The sequence below is a fragment of the Leopardus geoffroyi genome, chromosome D1 (genome assembly GCF_018350155.1).
Source record: "Leopardus geoffroyi isolate Oge1 chromosome D1, O.geoffroyi_Oge1_pat1.0, whole genome shotgun sequence".
In the NCBI taxonomy this organism is placed as follows: domain Eukaryota; kingdom Metazoa; phylum Chordata; class Mammalia; order Carnivora; family Felidae; genus Leopardus; species Leopardus geoffroyi.
The window spans coordinates 20,937,778-20,961,873 of NC_059329.1; the positions used below are offsets into that span (position 1 = coordinate 20,937,778).

A 24,096-nucleotide genomic window follows, 5' to 3' on the forward strand; every position below is an offset into this window, starting at 1 on the left:
TTAATTTAATTCTAAATCAATAAAAAAGAGGGCATCTGGGGGCACCAGTTAAGCGACAGACTCTTCATTGGGCTCAGGTCACGATCTCACTGTTTGTGAGATTGAGCCCCACTTAGGGCTCTGCACTGACAGTATGAAGCTTGCTTGGGATTCTCTCTCTCCCTCTCTGCTCCTCTCCTGCGTGCATGCTCTCTCTCTCTCTTTCAAAATAAATATATATATATTAAAAAAAAAATAAAAAAGGAGCCAGTCATAGCTGGCCTTTCTTCATTATTCGGTGAATACTGACTGACTTCTCACCTTGAACAGAGCTTTCTTCACTTCCTTGTTCCTCAGGGTGTACACCACAGGGTTTAGAAGGGGAGTCAGCACAGTGTAGAAAACTGCCACAATCCCGTCCACAGCATCCCTGGAGCCTGGCCTCAGGTAAACAAAAACACAGGGAACAAAGAAACAAAGGACCACAATGCAGTGGGAGGTACAGGTCTGAAAGGCTCTGCATCTCCCCTCGGAGGTGCGGATCTTCAGGATGGAACAGACGATGGACACATAGGACAGCACTATCAGGAGAAAGCAGCTCAAGGCCACTACTCCGATGTTGACAAAGATCACCCTCTCGTTCATGGACGTGTCTGCACAGGCCAGTCTGAGGATAGGAGGTCCGTCACAGAAATAATGCTGGATCTGGCTGGGCCCACAGTAGGGCAAGCGGAAGGTCAGTGTGGTCTGGACAGCAGAGTGCAGAGAGCCGCTGAGCCACGTGGTGGTGGCCAGGAGGGCACACGCTCTCCCACCCATCAGGCTGGCATACCTGAGCGGCTGACTGATGGCCAGGTAGCGGTCGTAGGACATGACTGTGTAGAGGAAACACTCGGTGCTCCCCAGGAAGTGAAAGGAGTAGAGCTGGGCCACACAGCTGTGAAAGGAGATGGCCCCGCCTCCCGGGGAGACCAAGGTCATCAGCATTTTGGGCACAGTGACGGTGGAGAACCACATGTCGATGAAGGACAAGTTGGCCAGGAAATAGTACATGGGAGTGTGGAGGTGGGAATCCACCGTGATCACCAGCAGGATGAGGAGGTTCCCCACCACAGTGAGTACATAAATCACCAAGAAGATTCCGAAGAGGGGGATGTCCAGTGCTGGTGCGTGGGGAAGACCCGTGAGGATGAACGTTGTCACTACGCTCATGTTTCTCATTTCTTCTCATATATGGAGCTCTGTCCCTACCAAAAGCAAAGAAAGTTCAGCATTTACTGAGATCATATTGTGGCAACTTTGTTTTCACTGAATGGAAACACAAGATGTAAATTGTCATATAAATGTTACATGACATTTTTGCTTTACGTGGGGCTTTGAGGGGGGTTATCCACTTCCTTATTACTTTACCCAAATCAACCAAATAGAAAAGAGGGGTAAATTGGGTATTGTTTTTCATAGAATTAGAAAAGTTATACCCAAACCAGCAACTTTGGCATGCTCTCCCATGGATGAGCCTTTATCCAAGCATCTCTCTTTCTTTTTTTCTCTCTAACCATCCCCCTACCCCACACCCCCCACAAAATACACACACACACAACCACACACTGCCATGTATACAGATTCAGTCTCTTTAATCATCAGAGAATTTCCATTATAAATATACATTTATAAAGAAAGCTTCATCCATAATGGCTGAGAAAGCTGCCTTCCTAAAACTCCCTGGTCAGCAGCCAGCTGATGTGTTAGGGAAGAACTCCTAGGATTTAGCATCTCAGTGAACCAGGTTCATCTGTCCTACAGTAAACCATGATCATACTCTCCTCATCATATGTGAAATCTGACACTAAACTAATGCAGTCAGTAATGGTCAGAGTACTATCACTTTCCTCACCTCTTCTTATCCTATATTTATTTCTATTTATAAATTTTTATTATATCTCCCTTGATGCAATCAATCATCCTCCTTCTGAATTGTAATCAAGTCATCTCAGAATATATTTTGAGCTTCCCATGAAGAATTAGATCTGCTTACTTAGGAGGACCAAATGGCATGTTTGAGGTTTGAGTTCCAGAACTGAATGTTGATACTCACTATAAAACAGACACCAATGCTCTTTGAAAAATAAAGGAAAATATGTAGTCTGAAATCATTTTTATTATTTCTAGGATTTCTATTATTCCAGGGCTCAGACTGTAAGTTCCTTTCTTCCTTCCTTCCTTCCTTCCTTCCTTCCTTCCTTCCTTCCTTCCCCTTTATTCCTCCCTCCCTTCCTTCTTCTTTCTTTCTTTCTTTCTTTCTTTCTTTCTTTCATGGTCTGAAGGTCTTCCAAATTATATATTCAAAGAGAAAACAAATAGTCATGAAGAAATGAAGAGAAATCTGGTTGGACACCTGGGCCTCTCTGGTAGAAAAGGTAGAAATCTTTACTGATTTCTAAGGTGCTTCTGGTATATACAGTCATATCAGCAATGTGTTTCTATTTTGGTGTATATGATAAAAACAGAATTTTCTATTGTTTCAACTCAGAGTTGTAATGCTAAGGTTTACAGAGAAAGCACTTTATTGACTGTGATTTTATAAAATTTTGAGTGTTTTATAAAACTGTGCAAAGTTGGCTTGGCAGCCATGACTAATCAATATAAGCCAAAGCTGAAGAAGAAGAAAAATAAAATGATAAACATAAATACGTCATAATCACCCCACAATTCCCAATGATGGAAAGTGCTAAGTTTTGTCAATTTTTGCTGCTTACCAATTTACAGCTAAGGTTTGGATCATGAGGCAAAATTCAACATTAAAAGAAACTCTCAGTCTTTAATGAGTAGGATGTTTCTTCTTCTTGCATATGTGAAACCACAAAAAACAAGCCAGAGAAACAAACATTTTAAACAACAGAGCTTAAAATTGATTTGATATCTCAGGAGATACTGCTTTCACCCTTGAGTCCTCATGGATGAAGATAATGCTTCCCCATTATGATAAACACTCAGAATTCTTTTCCAAATTCCTTGAAGTTGGTTTTATATATGACGGGCCACCATTCCAGAAAGCATTTTATTTTGCTCAAAATTAATTTCCAAAATAAATAACAATGACACTCTGGGTGTGAGAATTCTTTGCCCTGGGAATGTTTTGTTTTGTTCTTTTCTCTGATTTCTTCCTTAAATTCAAAGGTAGAAAATATGGGCTTTAGTCCCCAGAGGGACAATTCTCTGGTGAGGCTCGTAGTCTCCTTGATGAATTTTTTACTTTCTAGTCATTATGACCAGTATGAACAGGAGCTCTGGAGTTTGCTCCAGGGATGATCTGAGTACTACTCACACTAGATAAACATCTTAGTAATTAAACTTTCTCCCTCCATGGCTTGGCAGGCTGTGCAGGTTTCTAGTCCAGAATGGATGATGCTACCTCACCTTGTCTGATTCAGAGATTTTCTCTCTTTTCAGGGACTCCTGCCTTTGTGCCTTCTTAGAATATATTCACATTTTCTGTGAAAGTGTGTTTTTTTAAATTTTGAATTAATATAACTCAAGAGAGGGAAAATACACTTTTCTTCTAGAATTCATGTATGTCTTAGTTATCAGGAAAAGGGCTTTGTGAAACCGAGAAAACCTGACCTAACACAGCAGAAGCCCACACAGCACTGTTGGTTTGGGGGAAAGAAAATTGTAGCCTTACTAGCCTTTCGCTGAGAGAAGTGCTCACCTGTATGACTCTATAGGATGGATTTTGAGGAATTGAAGCTTCCCACATTAATATTTCTATCAATTAGCCCATCATATTACACAATTTTCTCACGTGGGCTATCCATTTAGAATGAGGCGTATATGTATAATCAAGGTAAAATCATAATGCTGTCTTGAATGGCTACTTCAAGAATTATTTGCAATTTAACTCCAGTTCATATATTTCAAAATGCTGCTATAAAATACATGATAACAATTTTGGTAATTTAAACTCCTACCCAATTTCTTTTATATACTCTTACGAAAGCTATTAACTTCCATTTTGTTCTCTTTGATTATATAGACATACACTCATGTCATCTTCATAACATAGGAATTTTCTTTTCCTTTCCAAAAGTAGACACCCATTAATTTTCTCTCCTATATTAGCACTTTGGCCCAAACCCCTATTGTTGCCCAGCTAGTGTTCAGGGATTACTTAGCGAAGTGTGTTAAGAATACTGCACAAATTCCTCTGTCCCTTTTTCCTTCAGGAGATAATGACATTTGCTAACTTTCATCCTCTTCAGGAACAAGAAGGGAGTGATTTAGCTTTTTAGCCTTTTATTTCACTAAAACCCAGTGGAGTTCTAGGTGATGAATGAGCCAGAACTTGAAACCATCAAGAATTCTGTGCTGATTGTTGTTTGCACACGGGTAAAGGCAAGCTAAGGCCACCCATTCTTGGTCCCACATTCTTGGGACTTCTGGTAATATTTTAACAAAGACTAGAGAAGGGCGGAGCCCCATGCACTTGTGACAAACACAAGTTCATCATTGGGCCTGAACTTGTTCATCATTGGGCCTGTGCTACCAGTGGACCACTTCTCCAACGTCATTGTTCCTAAAAAATTGTTTTTGCTATTCAAGGTCTTTTGTATGCCTGTGTAAATTTTAGAATCATACCAAAAAGGCCCACTGACAGTGTCATTAGAATTGCATTGAATCTATACATCAATTTGGGGGAATTGGCATCTTAACAATATCTGACCACGAATACTTGGTATCTCTTTTCTCTCAATAACGTTGCATAATTTCCATGTTCAGGTTCTAGCACATCTTTTGTCAGATTTATCACTATTTTTTTTTTCAACGTTTATTTTTTTTGGGACAGAGAGAGACAGAGCATGAACGGGGGAGGGGCAGAGAGAGAGGGAGACACAGAATCGGAAACAGGCTCCAGGCTCCGAGCCATCAGCCCAGAGCCTGACGCGGGGCTCGAACTCACGGACCACGAGATCGTGACCTGGCTGAAGTCGGACGCTTAACCGACTGTGCCACCCAGGTGCCCCATCACTATTTTTTATTTTGACACTATTTAACATTTTTTAAAAATGTTTATTCATTTTTGAGAGACAGAGAGAGACAGAGCACGAGCGAGAGAGAGGCAGAGAGAGAGGGAGACACAGAATCCAAAGCAGGCTCCAGGCTCTGAGCTGTCAGCACAGAGCCTGATGCGGGGCTCGAATTCATGAACCGTGAGATCTTGACCTGAGTCGAAGTCGAAAGTCACCCAGGCGCTCCGTCTTGATGTTAATTTAAATGGTAATTATTCATTGTGAATAAATAGAAATACAATGGATTTTTTATAATAGTTATATCCTACAACTTGGCTAAACTCATTCATTTGCTCTTATAGCTTTTTTAGATATTCCATCAGATTTTTTATATAGATAGATGATCATGTTGTCTACACATATAGATAGTTTACTTCTTCTTTATAATCTGGATGACTTTTATTTCTTTTTCTTACCTAATTGTCCTCTAGAAACTCTAAGATAATGTTGAAGAGAAATGGTGAGTGTGGACTTCCTTGTCTTGGTCCTGATCTTAGGCAGAAGATGTTGCTTTTTAAAAATTAAGTATGATGGTAGGTGTAAGGTTTTTTGTAATTTTTTGTTTTTGTTTTTCTCTTTAATAAGTTGACCCTTCCATTCCTAATTTGCTGCAGTTTTTATCTGGGATGCATTTGGGGATTTGTCAAATGCATTTTCTGCATCTATTGTGATGATACTATAGTTTTCCTTTTTCAGTTTGTTAATATGGTGAAATATATTGCTTGAATTTTAATGTTAAACCAAACCTACATTCCTGGAATCAACCCCACCTGATCATGAGGTATAGTTATTTTTCATATATAAAGGACCTGATTTGGTAAAATTTTGTTAAGAAGTTTTGCATCTGTGTTTCTAAAGGATATTAATCAGTAGCTCTGTTCTTGCAATGTCTTTGACTAGTTTTTGTATCAAAGTTAATGCTGGAATCATAGAATGTATAGGAAATCTTCTTAGTTCTTCAATTTTCTGAAAGACAAATTGGTATTCAGCAAGAGTATCTCTTTTCATATATCATGGTCCAGAACGTGCCTCCCAGCATAATCGCTCACCTTTATTTTTCCTCTGTCAGAGATTACAGTCTTGTGCTGCCTGTTGTCCAATAGATGAAAATATCCATTTATATATTTTTTGGTCAAGTTCTATATTTATGGTGGGAGAATAAACCCCGTTCCTGTTATCATATCACAGGCCAGAATGAAAAACCTCTAATTAAACTGTTTTTATTTTTAATTTACTTAAAATCGCATAAAATTTTAAAATTGTATTTAATTTCTAATTTAGTCATTTGCTTGTGCTGTGAAATATAACTTATACAGATAAAAGTGCATAAGCATAAATGTACAGTTAAAGTTTATTGTCAAGCAAACACGTATGTTACCACCGTCCAAGTTAAGAAGTTAAATGTTGCCAGCAACCTTGAAGCCTTCACAGACCTTTCCTTGAAGCCAGCCCTCTCCCACTCAACTATTATGACATCTATAGTAATTCTGATTTCTTATTAATTTTGAAGTTAACTAGACAATAACTTTGCCTTTTTAAAATTTATATTTGTGGAATCATGAACTACTATTTAATGTCCATTTTCTATTATTTAAAATTGTGTTCCAGTGACATGTACATATAGATATACATCACTGTAAATTCATTCCTTATATTGATGTGTATTATTCCATTGTAAAGCATACTTTTGGTAGGCATTTGTGTGTTCGCATTTTAGCTATTGAAAAAATTCTGCCTTGAATACTCATACATTATTTTGATCCACATGTGTATGGATTTCTATAGAGAATTCTCTGTCTTATGAGGAAAATATCTCTCACCTTACATGAAAATGATAAACTATTTTCTAAAGTGGTTCTATAAATTTTTTTTTGGTTCTATAAATTTATACTCCCTTCGTGCAATGTGAAAGTTCCAGTAATTGATGATTTTGACATTTACTTTAAGCAAATTTCATTGCAATTTAAAATTTCATTTCCCTATTTCTTCAAGGGATGGAGCAGATTTTTTGCTGTTGTTTATTGGCTATTTGCATTTCTTTGGTGAAAACTGGTCAAGTCATTTGCCTGCTTTAATATTGGATTGCTTACTTTTACAATGTACTTACTAAAAATAAAGTGAAATAAAGTAAAATAAAATAAAATAAAATAAAATAATAAAATATGAATTCTAGGAGTTCTTTACATATTTTTGAATCTGAGTCCTTATTAGTAATATGTGCTGTAAATAACATCTCTGACTTTCACTTTTTCTTTTTGGTTTTCTTTGTTAGTCTTTTAATGTTATTTTCAATTTGAAAGCAACAAAAATTATCAATGTTTACTTTGTTGTTACTGGTTTCTATATCTGGGTCAGAAATGCTTTCCCCAATTTAACTTGACAAGTTGCACTGTTTGCCTTACAAATTTGAATTTACCAAACCCTGGAATTGATTTTGTATATGGTATGTGGTAAGAGATTAAATTTATCTTTTCCTTATTGATCGAGTTGCATAATTTATTGAAAAAAAAATTTCTGCATGATCTTCTGTATCACCTTTGACTTAACGTCAGTTATCCATATATCCAGGAAGTATGTTTTCGTGTTCTCTCTCTTTTATTCCATTTGTCTATTTGTCTAACCTTACATCAACACATTGTTTCAGTTGCTTTAAGGAAAAATCATAAATAGACAGCTTGTAAACATGGTAAGCCTTAAGAGTTACTGGAAATGAATATTAAAAAATAGTTGGTTGTCAGTTGCTTATGAAATAATCCTTACAACTTTTGAAAACATTATTATGTAATGCTGGTAAAATTGGCTCTCCTAAACACTACTGCCAACAAAGTACATAATCTGAGAATAATCTTAAAAAACCGTAATATTCATAATTTTTATAGCATTTCTATTTAGGTAAGCTTATTTTGGTAAAAAGTTTATTTATTCATTTTGAGAGACAGAGCATGAGCGGGGGAGGGGCAGAGAGAGAGACGGAGAGAGAGAGAATCCCAAGCAGGCTTCCTGTTGTCAGCCCAGAACCTGACATGAGCTCACGAACCCTGAGATTATGACCTGAGCTGAAGTCAAGACTCAGACATTGAACTGACTGAGCCACCCAGGTGCCCTAGGTAAGCTTAGTTTTAATAAGATCTCAAGTTTAGATAACTATATGAACTCAGAGTTTCATCACAGTGTACCTTGTATGTATACCTATCTACCTGCCTACCTGCTTTACTTGTTTTGGGAAGTATAAGGAAAACTGTTAATTTAAAAATAGAAATTAAAAGGTAGACTTGCAACACTGCATATGTGGTATGATTGGAAGCAGTTAAAAATATACCATAACCAGGGTGCCTGGGTGGCTCAGGCAGTTAAGCGTCCAACTTCAGCTCAGGTCATGATCTCGGGGTTCACAGGCTTGAGCCCCATGTCAGGCTCTGTGTTGGCAGCTCAGAGCCTGGAGCCTGCTTCGGATTCTGTGTCTCTTTCTTGCTCTCTGACCTTCCCCTGCTTGTGTACACACTCACTCTCTCTCTCTCAGAAATAATCAATGAATAAACTTAAGAAAACTATACCATAACCGCGTGGTTCAGTGATTGGAAAGAAAACACTAAACTGTTAACATTGCTAATGTTTGGGTAGAGGAAGTATGGTGTATTGTCTTGCTTTTTTGAATATTGACCAAGTGGCGTATAAGGTTGCAATGCTACTCTTACAATGAATATATGTTATTATGAAATAATGAGATTTGTGATGGGGAAGAGGCATGAGGAAAGAGAGGAAGGCCTTAATTATTCCCTTTGCTCATTCATGCTCAGTACGTCTGAGTAGTGGGCCACTGGAGATACTGTCTCAAAAGGAACTCTCCCGTTTGCAAACATAAATCCAGGATTTCAGGACCAGACTGCATAGCAGGGCTGAGCGTGGAATCTATGTGTCTTGGGTTCAAGGCATCTTATGCTAAAATAGAATTTTAGCTTTAGGAACACATTCTTCTTGCCTAGAGGCCAGAAAAACGTCTCTATCATGTTAGATGGGTTTTCCATCAGCTGGCATGTGTCTAAAACTTCACCTGCTTCTATTTAACATATGTTCTTCTTTTATGACTCTTTCCATTCTCTGTGTCTTATTTCTACTCTGTATTTGTCCCGGTCATTTCCCCTGCTCCACTGAAGAGGGAGAATCACGGAACTTAAGAAAATTCTTATATGTGGCTGAGTTCAATGACCCATTAGTAAGTCTGCACTGAAAGAAATGAAGGGGAGAAGGCAAAGAATGGTGTGTGGAGGGACGGTGGGATATTGAAGGGGATAGAATCTTTGTGAATTCTGCTTTACAGAGAGTATAAAAATTAGAAATTATCTCCACTTGCAACAGCTTATCAATATCAGCCCACTCTTTTATCGATAAGAGAACTTCCTTCAACAGGCATGTTTTCATTCCTTCATTTAAGACGAAGGAATTGCATTAAAATGCAAATGTGGTGATAGTGCAACACAAAATTTATAACAAGTTAATAATATAAAATTGTAGAATTTCAACTTGGAAGAAAACATGTTGTCTGCCTTCTTTGCAGCAGGAGAATAATTCCTCTGTTCCTTTCCTTAAGAGATGAGCCTATAGATTCTGCTTAAAAATCTTCTGTGATGGAAATTCAGTACTTTTCCAAATGACTTTATGATTATGCAACATCTATCCTTAGAAATTTTTTTTTTGGACTGATGTCACATTCTTTCTTGAGAATAGGTTTGGATGGAGAGGAGGCATTGAGTGCGGATTGCAGGGGAGGACTGAGAAGCATTTTGAAAGTGGATATAAGGTAATTTGTGAAATTTACACTTTTGCCTAGGGCAAAGCTTGGACCAGATATCTTTGTGAATTTGGTTGCTGATCTAGAAACAGAAAGGTTCAGATTAAAAGGAGAATTTATGCACTTCCAGCCTATAGAGATATCTTTTAATTTTGCCAGTATATTTACATAATACTCTGTTGTGGGTCTAATGAAAATAGCATTTTCCTGATCTGGGTGTCTCTCTCTTTTCTTTTTTAAAGAAAGACACTATTTAAAAATTTTTTTTTAATTTTTTTTTTTTTTTTTTTTTTTTTTTTTGAGAGAGACAGAGACAGAATGCGAGTGGGTTAGGGGCAGACAGAGAGGGAGACACAGAATCTGAAGCAGGCTCCAGGCTCCGAGCTGTCAGCGCAGAGCCCGACATAGGGCTTGAACTCACGAACCACGAGATCATGACCTCAGCCAAAGTCAGACACTCAGCGACTGAGCCACCCAGGCGCCCCTCTCACAGATCCTTTTTTAAGCCCACTTTATATATTCATCACATCTGCTTTTGTTATTACCATAGTATCACCTACACTATCACAGTCTTATATGGATGAAATTAGTTGTTAAACTAATATTGAACATTTACCACTAAGTGCCAAGCCCTGAGCTAAACATTTCATGCTCATTATCTCATTCAATCCTCACAAAGACCTTATAAGGCAGACAATATTATGATGCATTACTCTTTTGCAGGAGATGAGGCCCAGAGATGTTAAGCAAATTGCTTATGACCCCAGCATTAGCAAGTGGTAGAGATAGAGTGAGGGTTACAAACCAATTTTATATAACTTTAGATGAACTTTCACAGGGAGAATACTTTATTTTATTTATCTGTATATTTCTAGCATGTTGATAAAAAATGAATGTTTGTGAGATTAGATTGACTGCCATGGCCCAAGCTCAATGTTTAAATTGCACTCTGGGCTGCAAAAGAGTCTTTTTGTCTCTCTATTTTTGCTGGGATAAAAACCCATTCAAGCATTTGGAGCAGGACAAGCTTTCTACAGGGTCCTGGCTACAAAGTTTGATTTCAAGAATGGTCTGAAGAGGTCCTGTTTCCTCTACTTCTCTAATCTTTCCAGAAATTCTACTTACTGAGATTTTTATCTGTAACATAAGACTTGATCCTTGTGAAATGGAAATAATGTAGGAAATAGTAACAGATCAGCAATTTATAAACTGGTATGAATAGACTTATCAGATTATCTTCTATGAACAAGTATTGATCACAGAGGGAAATCAGTTATATCCAATGACAGATATGGAAGCCTAACATAAAATGGGACACAAGTGAACAGGAGATACTGTCCTTTTGAAAATATAACTGAGGGTTTTTTTAAAGGTTTATCTACTGACATTAATTAATAAAGCTAAATGATATTAATGTCATTGAAATTTAGATTTGTGAGATCTGTAGTATAGAAATAAAGTCTAGCTGTAGAGAGATACATTTCTAGTGAGATGAAGTAGTTATTTCTATTATCTTCTGTTACCTAATGCCTTCTTCTAGATTCAGTCCAATTTTTGTATGTGTGTGGGTAAGTAATAAATATGAATTGTATACTTTTTCCTTGAATATAAACAGTGGAGAATGGAAAGAGTGTTGTGGAAAGTAATAATAGGCAAATGTGTATCATTTCTATGTAGATTCACATTTTTCTGTGCATATATTTGGCCTATTTACCACAATTATGCACAGTTTGGCCTATTTACCACCAACTAATTATGACATCCTGATATTAAAATAAGATTGTCATCTGATGACAAATTTTCCATGGAGAAGAGGATTCTGAAACATGCCAGTTTGTATGACAACAAATCAGATTGGGAGAAACTATATAAAAATGGTAGTAAGAGCTGATTCCTGGGTGGCTCAGTCCATTGAGTGTCTGACTCTTGATTTTGGCTCAGGTCATGATCTCATGGTTCATGGGTGTGAGCCCCATGTCAAACTCCAGGCTTACAGTGAAGAGCCTGCTTGGGATTCTCATTCTCATTCTCTCTCTCTCTCTCTCTCTCTCTCTCAGTATAAATAAATAAATTTAGAAAGAGTTGATTCCTGCGAGAGGTTGCCAACTATAAAGATAAATTATTCTGCTACTTAATCTAATATATGAAAAAACTGAGGCCAAATCTGACAAATGACTTAGCTCCAAGGCCAGATTTAGCGTGGGTCTCCTTTCCCTTTTTGACCTCCCTTTGCTTGTAGACACCGCCTCAGAAAGAATTCTATTAGGAAGAGATTTTCACAGTTATTTGTGGTCTCACATCACGATTATCGCTGTACTTTTCCAGGACCCCCCGAGGCACAAACATGCAGAACTACACTTCTGTGACGGAGTTCACCCTGTTGGGAATTCCAAATACTGAAGGGCTGGAGAACATGCTGTTTGTCCTCTTTCTGGCCTTCTACCTCTTCACCTTGCTGGGGAACCTGCTCATCTTCCTCACCATTCTGGTTTCCTCTAACCTGCACACCCCCATGTATTTCTTCCTGGGAAACCTGTCTGTGTTTGACATATTTTTCCCTTCAGTGAGTTCCCCCAAAATGATGCTCTACCTAACGGGGCCAAGCCGGACCATCTCTTACCAGGGCTGTGCCTGCCAGCTCTTCTTCTACCACTTCCTGGGTGGCACTGAGTGCTTCCTGTACACGGTGATGGCCTACGACCGCTTCGTGGCTATTTGTCACCCTTTGCGATACACAGTCATCATGAGCCACAGGGTGCGTACCGGCTTGATGTTGGGCACTTGGCTGGGCGGCTGTCTACATGGAAGTATCCTCACGTTTCTGGTCTTTAAGTTACCCTTCTGTGGCCCCAATGAGGTGGATAATTTCTTCTGTGATATCCCAGGGCTGCTGCCGCTGGCCTGTGCAGACACCTCTCTAGCCCAGACCGTGAGTTTTACTAACGTGGATGTTGTGACTCTGACATGCTTTTTCCTTATCCTTACTTCCTACGGCCACATCGTCATTTCCATACTGAAAATCGGCACCTCTGCAGGCAGGCGCCGAGCTTTTTCAACCTGCAGTGCCCACCTGATATCAATCTTCTTGTTTTACGGTCCAGTGATGCTCATCTATCTCAGGCCCGCTTCCAGCCCCTGGCTAGATTCTGTTATTCAGGTGTTAAATAACATTGTCACTCCTTCTCTTAACCCTTTGATTTACACCTTGAGAAACAAGGATGTGAAATTGGCCTTGAGGCAAGTATTCACTCAAGTGGTCCACATTTCTGGGATAGAAATAAGGTAGAGGGGAAATTCCTCTCTGAAATTCTTTGGGGAGTTGCTTCGGATCCACTACTCCGAGAACCAGACTGTTGCCAAATAGCGAGCTGGGCAAAGTTACTACCAGTCGTTTCTCAGGAGTCCTGACAGCCAACATGTAGGGGTCAGCTGAGCCTCTACTTCAGTCCCACATGGAAACTTTCCAGATTAACCCAGGCTTTTCTCTTTAAAAAAAAAAAAAAAAAAAAAAAAAAAAAAAAAAAAAACCTTAAAAAAAAGTTTATTTATTTATTTTGAGACAGAGAAATAAAGAGAATGGGGGAGGGACAGAGAGAGAGAATCCCAAGCAGGCTCTGCACTGTCAGTGCAAGCCCGACGTGGGGCTTGAACTCACAAACCGAAGGATCATGACCTGATCCAAAATTAAGGGTTGCAGCTTAACCAAATGAGCCACTCAGGTGCCCCTGCCTTTTCTTTTTTTAATTTGCCAAAACAATGTATCTTTTCCACCGGGAACAATCTGTCCTTGTTGGAACTCTGGTTTAACCAGTTACCATAAAGCTTCAAGTTTTTAGAGGCTATGGACTGTCTTCCATCCCTGCGTCCTCACCCCTTCCTCCCTTTCTTGCTTCCTCCTTTCCTTCTCTGCTCCCTTCCTTCCTTCCAAAATGTATGCCTCACTCTATTCTATTACAGTCTCTCTCTGGCCATTCAACAAAACTAGGTTTTATGGTCGACACATTATAAATTAAAACATAAGATTGCACAGTTTGCTAAATTTAAGTGTAAACTTAGTTTGTAACATGGGCTTTTATCATATCTTCCCATTGGAAAATAATTCCATCTGGAGTTTTATTCCTTTGGCCCTCAGAGAAGGCTGGCATTGGACTTGACTCATTATATCTCAAGCGAGAAGCTGGTCATGAATCTATTCTTACAAGATAAGAGAATGGAGTCCTTTAAATTTGTAGAGGAGAGCAGTTTTGAGCCAGAATTCTCTATACACTGTATATATTTTCTGTTTCTTAAAAATATAGTGTATCTAAAAAAATAGAATATATCTGCAATTAATTAAAATTGAACCAGTAACAATATTTATTATTTATCTTTCAACATTTAAATTTCAACATTTAATCAAATGAATTTCAGGGCAATTATCAATTCTGTTCAGAGTCATCCACTCAAACACCTAAAACAATAGCTAACATTTAAAATCTCACTATGTGTATGATGGTGTTATAAGCACTTTCCATGTGTTGGCTAAGTTAATTCACAAAATCCTAATAGGTGGATACTGTGATATCCTTCTTTTATATACAAAGAAACTATGGTCAGAGAAGTATTCACACAAGGGAATTTGGATCTAGAACTAGACTTTTACTGCCTTATAAGAAGAAGTGAAAAACCATAAATTTCTGTACAGTCATAGTTATCCTTATATCTTGTTTTTTATATACCACTTACTGTTCTAATATTTTGCACATTAACGTATAATATTTTGCACATATTAACTAATATAATATGAACAGCATCTCTATTTGACAGATATAATTACTCTCCTAAATTATATATGAGAAAACTGAGGCACGAAGGTATTACGTAACTGCAGAATAGTAAAATAGTGAGACATTGGCCATAATAAGGGAAGCACTCTGGGTGACATAAGTAGAAATAAGAAATGATGGGAAGATAAAAACCTCAACTCTTTTCACTCTATAGTAATATCCATTCAGTTAGTCAGTCAGTCAATGACTGATTAACTTAAAACTGTATATCTGACTGGTGTCAGATGGGATCAGAACGGAGTATCCACTAAATTACCTATAAAAAGAGTAAAAGGAAAAACTGTTTGTGGGAACATCTACCTGCCTATGATATAAGTCAAGCATTTACGTACAACTAGTTGATTTAGTATAATGGTTGCTAATATCACTAGTATCACTACTTTATCATTCAAGGGTCACCTTATTTACCTCATTTGAATGTTCTTGAATCTCCGGCACAACCTGTGCTATTGCATTTGTTTGTATTATGGCACCACGGATCACTGTGAAATTTAGCAGTTTAAAACATTTATTGTCTCACACAGTTTCTGAGGGGCAAGAGTCCTGGAGTAGCTTAGGTGTCCAGTCTTGGCTTGGGATCTATCATGAGTTTGTAGTCATACTGTTGGCCAGGGCAGCAGTCACTTGAAGGCACGATTGGGGCTGGGGGATATGCTTCCAAGATGGCTCATTACATTGCTGTTGGCAGGAGGCCTCAGTCCTCAATCACTACCTGGGCTTCTGCTACGTATAGTCCCTACATGTCTTCACAAAATGGCAACTGGCTTCTACCAAAGTGAGTGATCCAAGAGAGAGTCTAAACAGGAAGAGGCAATGCCTTTTATGACCAAGTCTCCAAAGTCATGTACCATCATTCCTACTTTTATTTTCTTTCTGTTAAAAGTGAGTCACTACATTTAGCCCACACTCAGTGGGACAGTAATTAGGCTCCACCTTTTGAAAAGAATGTCAAAAAATTTATCATTGTATTTCTAACTACTCCATCGCAGGTATATGTCCACCTTATTTAATTTTTTTTCCTTTTGTAATTCTTCATTTAGAATTACTTCATATGCTAAAGACATATCCTGCACTACATACTTCTTTGCATGGTCTTCTTGATTTAGAGCATCCGCTATAATCCTTTCTACCTTTATGAGAACCGTGTGTCTTTTGGGTTTTTGTTCATCCTCAACCATTTCCATAATACTTTCTCCAAACACCCCATTCCACAGTGATCCCTTTCTTCTACCAGCAGATAGCTCTTATTGCTTAAATTATTCACTTGTCATTAAGAAATACAAATTGTAAGTGTTCTTACATCATCATTTCAGATAGTTACATGATTTGTAGGTTACTATTTAACATTTTAATCAGTGACTAACCTAGAATACAATTAAGTCAGAAGGACAGCTTTTAGGGTAACATCAAATATGTATTTGCAGTTTACTATTTATGTATTTATATAGTGCTATCCAAAGGGGATGGAGTAGTGAGGAAGATAGATACTGTCTCTGTCTTTATGGAGTACAAAACTTATTGGAGAAGACAGACATGGAACAAATACCCAATACATGATTGGGACAAAGACTTTGAATGAAAATAGAACAGACTGTGAAAAGTAGTTCTAGATGAAAGTATCAAGACCAGGGAAGAAAGAAAAAGAGAAAAATCTGCAAAAATGGAAACCCATAGCACTTACCTGGAGACAAGACGCATCAAATATATTATTATATATTATTCAATTTCTGTTCCTGAACTTGGCTGACTTGAACACTATCACTCCTCCTAGCTGGCACTGTGAAATAAATTGAAATGGCACCCTTGAAATGAATGGAACAGCACTTTAAAAAATGGATTTTGATGAATATTGTTCAAAATACTTTAAAAATGCTTTACACACCATGGTGACCAGTAACTTGGTATTCCTATTTTTTAGGAAAAAGAAGGCTCTCCATTGACAAGGACCTTCACTGTAATAAACGCATTATTTTAAAATGTTTATTTATTTATTTTGAGAGAGAAAGCATGAGTGGGGTTGGGGGGGAGGGAGAGAGAGAGAGAGAGACAGAGAGAGAGAGAGCATCCCAAGCAGGCTCTGTGCCGACAGCTCAGAGCCTGGAGCCTGCTTCGAACTCTGTGTTTCTGTCTCTCTCTGCCCCTTCCCTGCTCATGCTCTGTCTCTCTCTCTCTCTCTGTTAAAAATAAATAAATAAAAAAAACATTAAAAAAACTTAAAAAAAAAAGTTGCTGGGGCAAAAGAGGTTGCAGCCTGTTTCTCCTTTCAGATTTTGATTTTTTTTTGTCTTCCATTTAGGTCTTTCATCCACTTTAAACAATAAACTCATTCTACCTGGAACTTACTTGATTAAAAATTGGGAATTTGATTTCTGTTTAAGTTTATGATACCTAACCTGTTGTCTTGTTATTTAATATTTAATGCATTCCCAATATTAATCTGTCTGTGGACTTTTAGAATAAACTAGTCATTGATATTGTGTGTTTTAGTATTGGCTTAAAATTCACTCATTTGAACTTTATTCAGAGATTCACATCTATTTTAATTATGGATTTGGTGGCATGTTTTTAAAATCAATTTTTAGTTCCATCTGTTACCTTTATAAAATAAATCAGATAAACATACTGATTAAATTTTTGTGCCCTGGAAAAGAGAACACAGGAGGATTATCTGTTTCTTCAAATAGTCTATAATGTCTTCTAGCTGTAACGTGATTTTTATAAGCAATTCTTAAAAAATGCTTTTCTTTTTTTCATAACCATCAATTTATTCTGATTTTCGATTTTTCCCTTGAGTTGTTCTTTTGATGAATACTTTCCTACTGAAAATTTTTATTTTATTTAAGTCAGTGACTTTCACACTTTAGGTAGTTTAAATCACCTTGAGTCTGGGATTAGAGATTGCAATTTTAAAATACAGTTCCTCTGTTTCATCCTCTAGAGATTGTGATTCATAAAGTCTGAAGAGAGGACCAGAAATCCCTATTTTTAACAAGCACACTCCAGGGATTAATTTGGGATTAATTCATCAGAATAACTACCTTGACTTTTTTCTTTGTATCTGTTATTATATTCCCATGCTCAATCTACTGTTATTTATTTTGCACTTTCTCACTGTCTACATAATTAGATTTGCCAAAAGTTTGTCTTTTATTCAGTTACTTCCTGAAAGAAAAACTTTGAAATCCATTTATTAGCTATCTTGACATTTGGTTTTGAGGTGGAAGATGCTATGTTGTATCTTGGTTACTCGTTGATTCCAATATCATTAATATCTGTCTTTTTAAAAAACTTGGGTCTTTTCTGTTTTGTATAAAATAGTAAGTATATGTATGATGTTTCCACCCACATGGTTAACTATAAAGAGCTGTAGATTTTTTTTTTTAAGTTTATTTGTTTTGAGAGAGAAGAGAGAGAGAGAGAGAGAGCACACACGTGAGCCAGAGAGCGGCAAAGAGAGGGAGAGAGAGAATCCTAAGCAGGCCCCACGTTCTCAGCACTGAGTCCGATGCAGGGCTCGTGAACTCATGAGCAGTGAGATCATGACCTGAGCCAAAACCAAAAGTCAGACGCTTAACCAGCTGAGCCACCCAGATGCTCCGAGAGCTGTAGAATTTTTAAAACTTTGCTTTTTAAATTATTGTTTTATACCTTAGTTGTTAGGAAAAAAATGAGTGATACATTTTTTACATTTTGGACTTGATTAAAGATATTTTTATATTCTAACATGATTATGTTGGTCATTGTCCATATATATATATATGTCCATATATACCAGCATCAAAAACAGGCTTGCGCTGTACTGAAATTTTAATTTTTTTTTTAACGTTTATTTATTTTTGAGACAGAGAGAGGCAGCGCATGAACGGGGGAGGGTCAGAGAGAGAGGGAGACACAGAATCGGAAGCAGGCTCCAGGCTCTGGGCCATCATCAGCCCAGAGCCCGACGCGGGGCTCGAACCCACGGACCGTGAGATCGTGACCTGAGCTGAAGTCGGACGCCTAACCGACTGAGCCACCCAGGCGCCCCTGTACTGAAATTTTAAAACCAATTTAAGCATTAGATTTTCTTAAACTTCACAATTTGTTTCTGTTTTAATATTTTCTGATACTGTACTCTTTAAGGGCTATAGCATACAAAGTTATGATAATATGTAACTTGGGGCATAGAAATTATTAATACTCAGATTGTAATTGAAGAGGGGAAAAGCCTTTAAATTTTACCATTGGATTTGTGAGTGGGAATTTTTCTTACTTTTACAAAAAATCTTAATCAAGTTTCTCTTCATCTAAACTTGGCACTCCCTTGACTCCTCTTACTAGAGACCTTGTGTCTCTCACTTTTGTCACCTACAGCGCATTACAGAGTTTTCTCCTTATTTGTCCACATGCCTAAGGAACTGCCTCCTTTCTCCCTCTAACTGCAGTTCTCCAGCTATGTTGCATGGAGAAATTGATATTTGCCAAGGGCTGTAGAAAGGAGAATTGATGGAGGAGAGCATATATGGGAACATGGCATAGTCAGAGTCAGAAAGTGATGGATTTGGGACCAGACTCCAGACTTACTCTTCCTTATTCTTTCTTATTCCTTAACCTGATTTTTTTTTTTTTTTGTTTTTATTAGAAGTCAGTTCATGGATAGGTCATGATTTCCAATCTCTCTCTAATTTTCTTTTTTTGCTGTTCCAAATAATACCTATCTGTATTCCTACTATTGGGCAATTTCCCCAGATTCTGAGATTTTTTTTCCCAAAATTATTTTATGTTATTGATTTCTGGCATGATTTCAAGTTTTGAATATCCTTCTGCGGATTTTAATTAGGAGATATTGTATAAGATGTGGGTAGTGGCACCATGTCAACTCATAACCTCCCCAAATGGAAACATGTTATTATAAAATGTACTTCATCTTCCTGGACTTATTCCATATATATACATATATATATATTTAACATTTATTTATTTTTGAGACAGAGAGAGACAGAGCATGAGTTGGGGAGGGGCAGGTAGAGAGGGAGACACAGAATCTGAAGCTGTAAGTACAGAGCCTGGGGCTTGAACTTGTGAACTGTGAGATCATGACCTGAGCTGAAGTCCGACACTCAACTGACTGAGCCACCCAGGCACCCCTTCCATACTGGTTTTGGACTTATAGTTGTTACTTATACTGCCTGTCTTAACAATTTTGGACTTATTCCATATTGGTTTTGGTGGGGGAACTTGTGAATTTCTATGGCAGAGTATACAAAGCTTCTTATTAATATTTAGAAAGACTTCCTGAGCACATTACTAGATTTTATATATGTATATATACAGATATGTGTGTTCACTCGAATAAAATGAAAAAAACCCTCCTTAATCTGTTTCTTTAATAAAATAATATTTTTGCATTATTTGTGTTTCGATTGCATCTACTTACCAATGAATTAAACACAATAAATAAGTTAAACTCGTTATAAATGGTTGATCCATTTTGATTGAAATGACATTGGAGGAGTCACATGTAAGTTGAGTTAGCTACCCTCTCTCAATTTGTAAATTTCACTTATGAGATAAATTGGAATCTCAACCATTTCTCACTCTTTAGCAACTCCCTAGAAATGTCTTATTTGCTTCCTTTAAAAAATAATCATAAACAAAACCAGATACTGTATATAAAAGCAAATGTGTTTTCTTTTTTTTTTTTTTTTTAATTTTTTTTTTTTCAACGTTTATTTATTTTTGGGACAGAGAGAGACAGAGCATGAACGGGGGAGGGGCAGAGAGAGAGGGAGACACAGAATCGGAAACAGGCTCCAGGCTCTGAGCCATCAGCCCAGAGCCCGACGTGGGGCTCGAACTCACGGACCGCGAGATCGTGACCTGGCTGAAGTCGGACGCCTAACCGACTGCGCCACCCAGGCGCCCCGCAAATGTGTTTTCTTAAGGCAATGGTATTTGAAAACTCATAGTATTTAGTATACTAAATAGTATACTATTTACTATTTAGTATATAGTATAATACATAGTATGAGCTTCTCTTAACTTCAGTCCTTCACAGATGGGCTATTTTCTCCTAGTTGTACCAAGTCTCCAGTACCACTAGTTTGCATCTGCATAAAGCCTTGGGTCCCTTCAATCCTACCATGACTCTCATCCTAGTTATTCTGAATCATCATACAGGCAAGCTCTCCCCTAGCTCCACCCATAAGTTCCGTACCTTGTTCATGTATTCAAACTGTGCTATGCTTCCTCCACAGTGATTCTCCATGCACTACTGACCTCTTCCTTAACTCTTCCTATTGTCTTCTGCAAAAACCTTCTTTAGAATGTTACTTACATTTCCTGTACTAACTGAAAGAAGGTTCTTTCTTTCAGGGGAATTTGTATTTGTTTCATCTTAAAATTCCACAGGAAACCAAAAACCAGCTGTGTTAGTTGACATGTTGGTAATTAAGTTAATTGTTAATTGCCTCTGATTGTTTAAGTAACCCAGAAATGCAGGTATGTATGTGAAGCTTACCAATTTTTAAATGTTGCAGCTAATGTGATAGAAAAAAACCCCAATAAATTTATTATCAAAAACGTAACCAAAAAGTCAGGTTTGAACTTCTTTAGTTCATTACTCCTGTTCTGCAAAACCTTTTCGGTCTTCTTAGGAATTTTTTTGATTTCTGATTTTTCATAAATACTTTATAGGAAATTAGTAAAGGCTAATTCAGAGACTGCTATCTGGATATTATTTAAAATCACAGAGCTGTCTTGACAATCAATACAAAGAAGAATCACCTATCAGGGGCGCCTGGGTGGATCAGTCAGTTGAGCATCCGACTTCAGCTCAGGTCATGATCTCACAGTTGACAAGTTCGAGCCCCACATTGGGCTCTGTGCTGACAGCTCAGAGCCTGGAGCCTGCTTCGGATTCTGTGTCTCCCTCTCTCTCTGCCTCTTCCCCGCTCATGCTCTGTCTCTATCTGTCTCAAAAATAAAGATAAACATTAAAAAAAAAAAAAAAAAGAAGAAGAAGAATCACCTATCAGACATAGTTACATGTGATAAGTCTAGAGAAGAGGTAAAAAGGATGGAATAGTTCCACAGTGTGCCAAGATGATACATCTTCACGATTTTGCATAAGAAGAAAGGAGGAACTGATTATTATACTAACAAAAAGCTTGTAAAAATGTTATCAAATATTTCAGGGTATAAAATAATTCTAGTACCATTTCTTTCTACCGATTGTAGATTCCTACATAATACTCATTCCTCATGTTCTGCATTTCCACTTAATAAACTGATTTAAGTTCTATTCAGAGTAGATGATGCATCATGCAGAAAAATTAAATGAAGGCACTTGATTTTTTGAAGCCTGCCTTGGAGATTGACCTCTGAATCCAGGTGAAATGCCCTGATCGGTCGGCAGATGGCACCATTGGGACATCGAGAAGCTAGGTTCATTTTGCACTGACAGGCAGCAATAAAGATCCTGGAACTGAACTGAGAGGATGAAGAATCGTTGAAATGATGATTAGTACCATGTGAGAGAGGCCTGGGAAGCAAAATGGTTTTCTGATAATACCACCATGTATTCTCTTTCTAGAGAAGCAGCTTCAAATCACTATCATTTTTACATGTTGGTGCCACAATGTGCATTGTTCTGTGTGCCACAGAAGTAATTTAGGTAAGAAGAGAGAAACCCTTAACGGGAATATGGCTGGCAAAGGTTACAAGACCCCACACTGCATTTACAGAATGCAAAAGAAATACTGTGATGCTAATGCTCACACCTGCCTTAGCCCATAACTTCGTTATTCCCCCCATTAGCCACCAGAGAAGGAAGGGAATTGGACATTTCCTTTATCATAGAAAGAGGCTACATCTCCTTTATCAAGAAGCCCCAGGGACTAATTTTAGCCTAGAAATTGTGTGGTGGTAACATGTTACCAAGTTTTAGTTTCAGCAAAAGGAAACAATCCAGGGAATTTCTTAGCTACAGGATATTATCACCATTCTTTGATCAACGTATAGCAATAGATACTGTTGGGTATTGCAAAGTCCCTTCTGATAAAATGATAAATGAAAACATTCACAAAATTCTGAGTCTTGAGAGAATGTGTAGTGTCATATTTCTCTGTCTTTGATTTTTTTAAAAATAAATTTACCCCGGTAAATGTTCCTTTAATAATGGGAACTTTTAGGACACCCACTTGTACTGGGGAAATTGTTCTATGTCCTCTGAAATGTAACCTTTGCTGCCTAAAATGGTTTCCTACTTGGTTACTTTGGTTGAGAATTGGTGGCATGAGTTATAGTACTTAAACATAAATTTGTATTTTTTTGAAAGTATCACTATTTGAAAATTTTATTTTTGGGCAGAATTGTTTTCCTCTTTTTAGTTCAAAACCTCAGATACTTCCTGGTATAATCTGAAACTGGGAGAGAGAAGGAAGAGCCTGCCCACTCCAGATTGTAAGGGAACTTAACATACAAGGCTTGTCCTAGGTGATAGCAAGGCCAGTACATCTCCATGCCTGCTCCCTACATCTGAAATGTTTGTACAGAGGCCTTAACTGGGTTCGGTGACTGGTACCACCCATGTGATTATATAGGTATGGATGAAATGGCCTTATGAAGTAAGTGAAAGGATTAAACATGACAGTTTAGGGGCATCTGGGTGGCTCAGTCGGTTAAGTGTCCAACCCTTGATTTCGTCTTGGGTCATGACCACGTGGTTTGTGGCTTTGAGCCTTGCATCAGGCTCTGCACTGACAGTGTGGAGCCTGCTTGGGATTCTCTCTCTCTCTCTCTCTCTCTCTCTCTCCTCCTCTTTCTCTGTCCTTCCCACCACCCCCACTCTCTCTCAAAATAAATAAATAAATAAATAAATAAATAAATAAATAAAACATGATAGTTATGATAGTGAACACTTAAGAAACAATATTTCCACCTGTAGGTAAAGTGCATTCTGAGGCTGTAACATTGATTTTTTTGGTCGCTACTTTAATTGAGATGGTTATCTATATTTATTGATGTGGAAATATTCAGGGAATAGGAAAATTAGAGTACAAAGTAATAACTACAATATTATGTCATTTGTGTAAATTTGTATCTATGTGGGCTTATATATGTGTGTTTGGTGGAAAGTGGTCCACCAAGTTATTATCAGTGGTTCTTAATGGGTAATGAGATTTTTAATGGATAAAAAAATATTGCGGGGGGTTCTTTACTAATGCATCATTAGCATATTACTATTAAAAATTATGTAGTTGTTTTTTTTAAAAAAGCAAGTCCTCTTGAATGAATCTCCTAGTAATTGTTCTCACCTAATGTGTCTGGAATCTACTGAGCCCACTAGATAAAGCTAGATTAAAGGGAAGGAAGTTCAATGAACTCTAAATATATACTCAAAAGTGAAAAAATGATTAAAACCAAAAAAAAGACTTCCAGGGAAGGATGTAAAGTA

At 37.6% G+C, this 24,096-nt stretch overlaps 2 protein-coding genes across 2 annotated transcripts; one reads left to right on the forward strand and one right to left on the reverse strand.

Annotated features, from left to right (window-relative positions):
* Positions 1-270: 270 nt before the first annotated feature.
* Positions 271-1,200, reverse strand: LOC123602211 (olfactory receptor 10G9-like). The gene has a single exon (XM_045486557.1). The coding sequence runs from the start codon at positions 1,198-1,200 to the stop codon at positions 271-273; it is 930 nt and encodes a 309-aa protein (XP_045342513.1).
* Positions 1,201-12,178: 10,978 nt separating this feature from the next.
* Positions 12,179-22,101, forward strand: LOC123602212 (putative olfactory receptor 10D3). The gene is made up of 2 exons (XM_045486559.1): positions 12,179-13,090; positions 22,057-22,101. The coding sequence occupies exons 1-2, from the start codon at positions 12,179-12,181 to the stop codon at positions 22,099-22,101; spliced, it is 957 nt and encodes a 318-aa protein (XP_045342515.1).
* Positions 22,102-24,096: the final 1,995 nt, after the last annotated feature.

What these genes read in the sequence shown, in the direction of transcription:
- LOC123602211 (XM_045486557.1), bottom strand. Translation starts at nt 1,200, where the DNA reads ATGAGAAACATGAGCGTAGTGACAACGTTCATCCTCACGGGTCTTCCC.
- LOC123602212 (XM_045486559.1), top strand. Translation starts at nt 12,179, where the DNA reads ATGCAGAACTACACTTCTGTGACGGAGTTCACCCTGTTGGGAATTCCA. An exon ending in GGCAAGTATTCACTCAAGTG is followed by an intron (nt 13,091 to 22,056) that starts GTCCACATTTCT and finishes ATCGGTCGGCAG; the next exon opens with ATGGCACCATTGGGACATCG.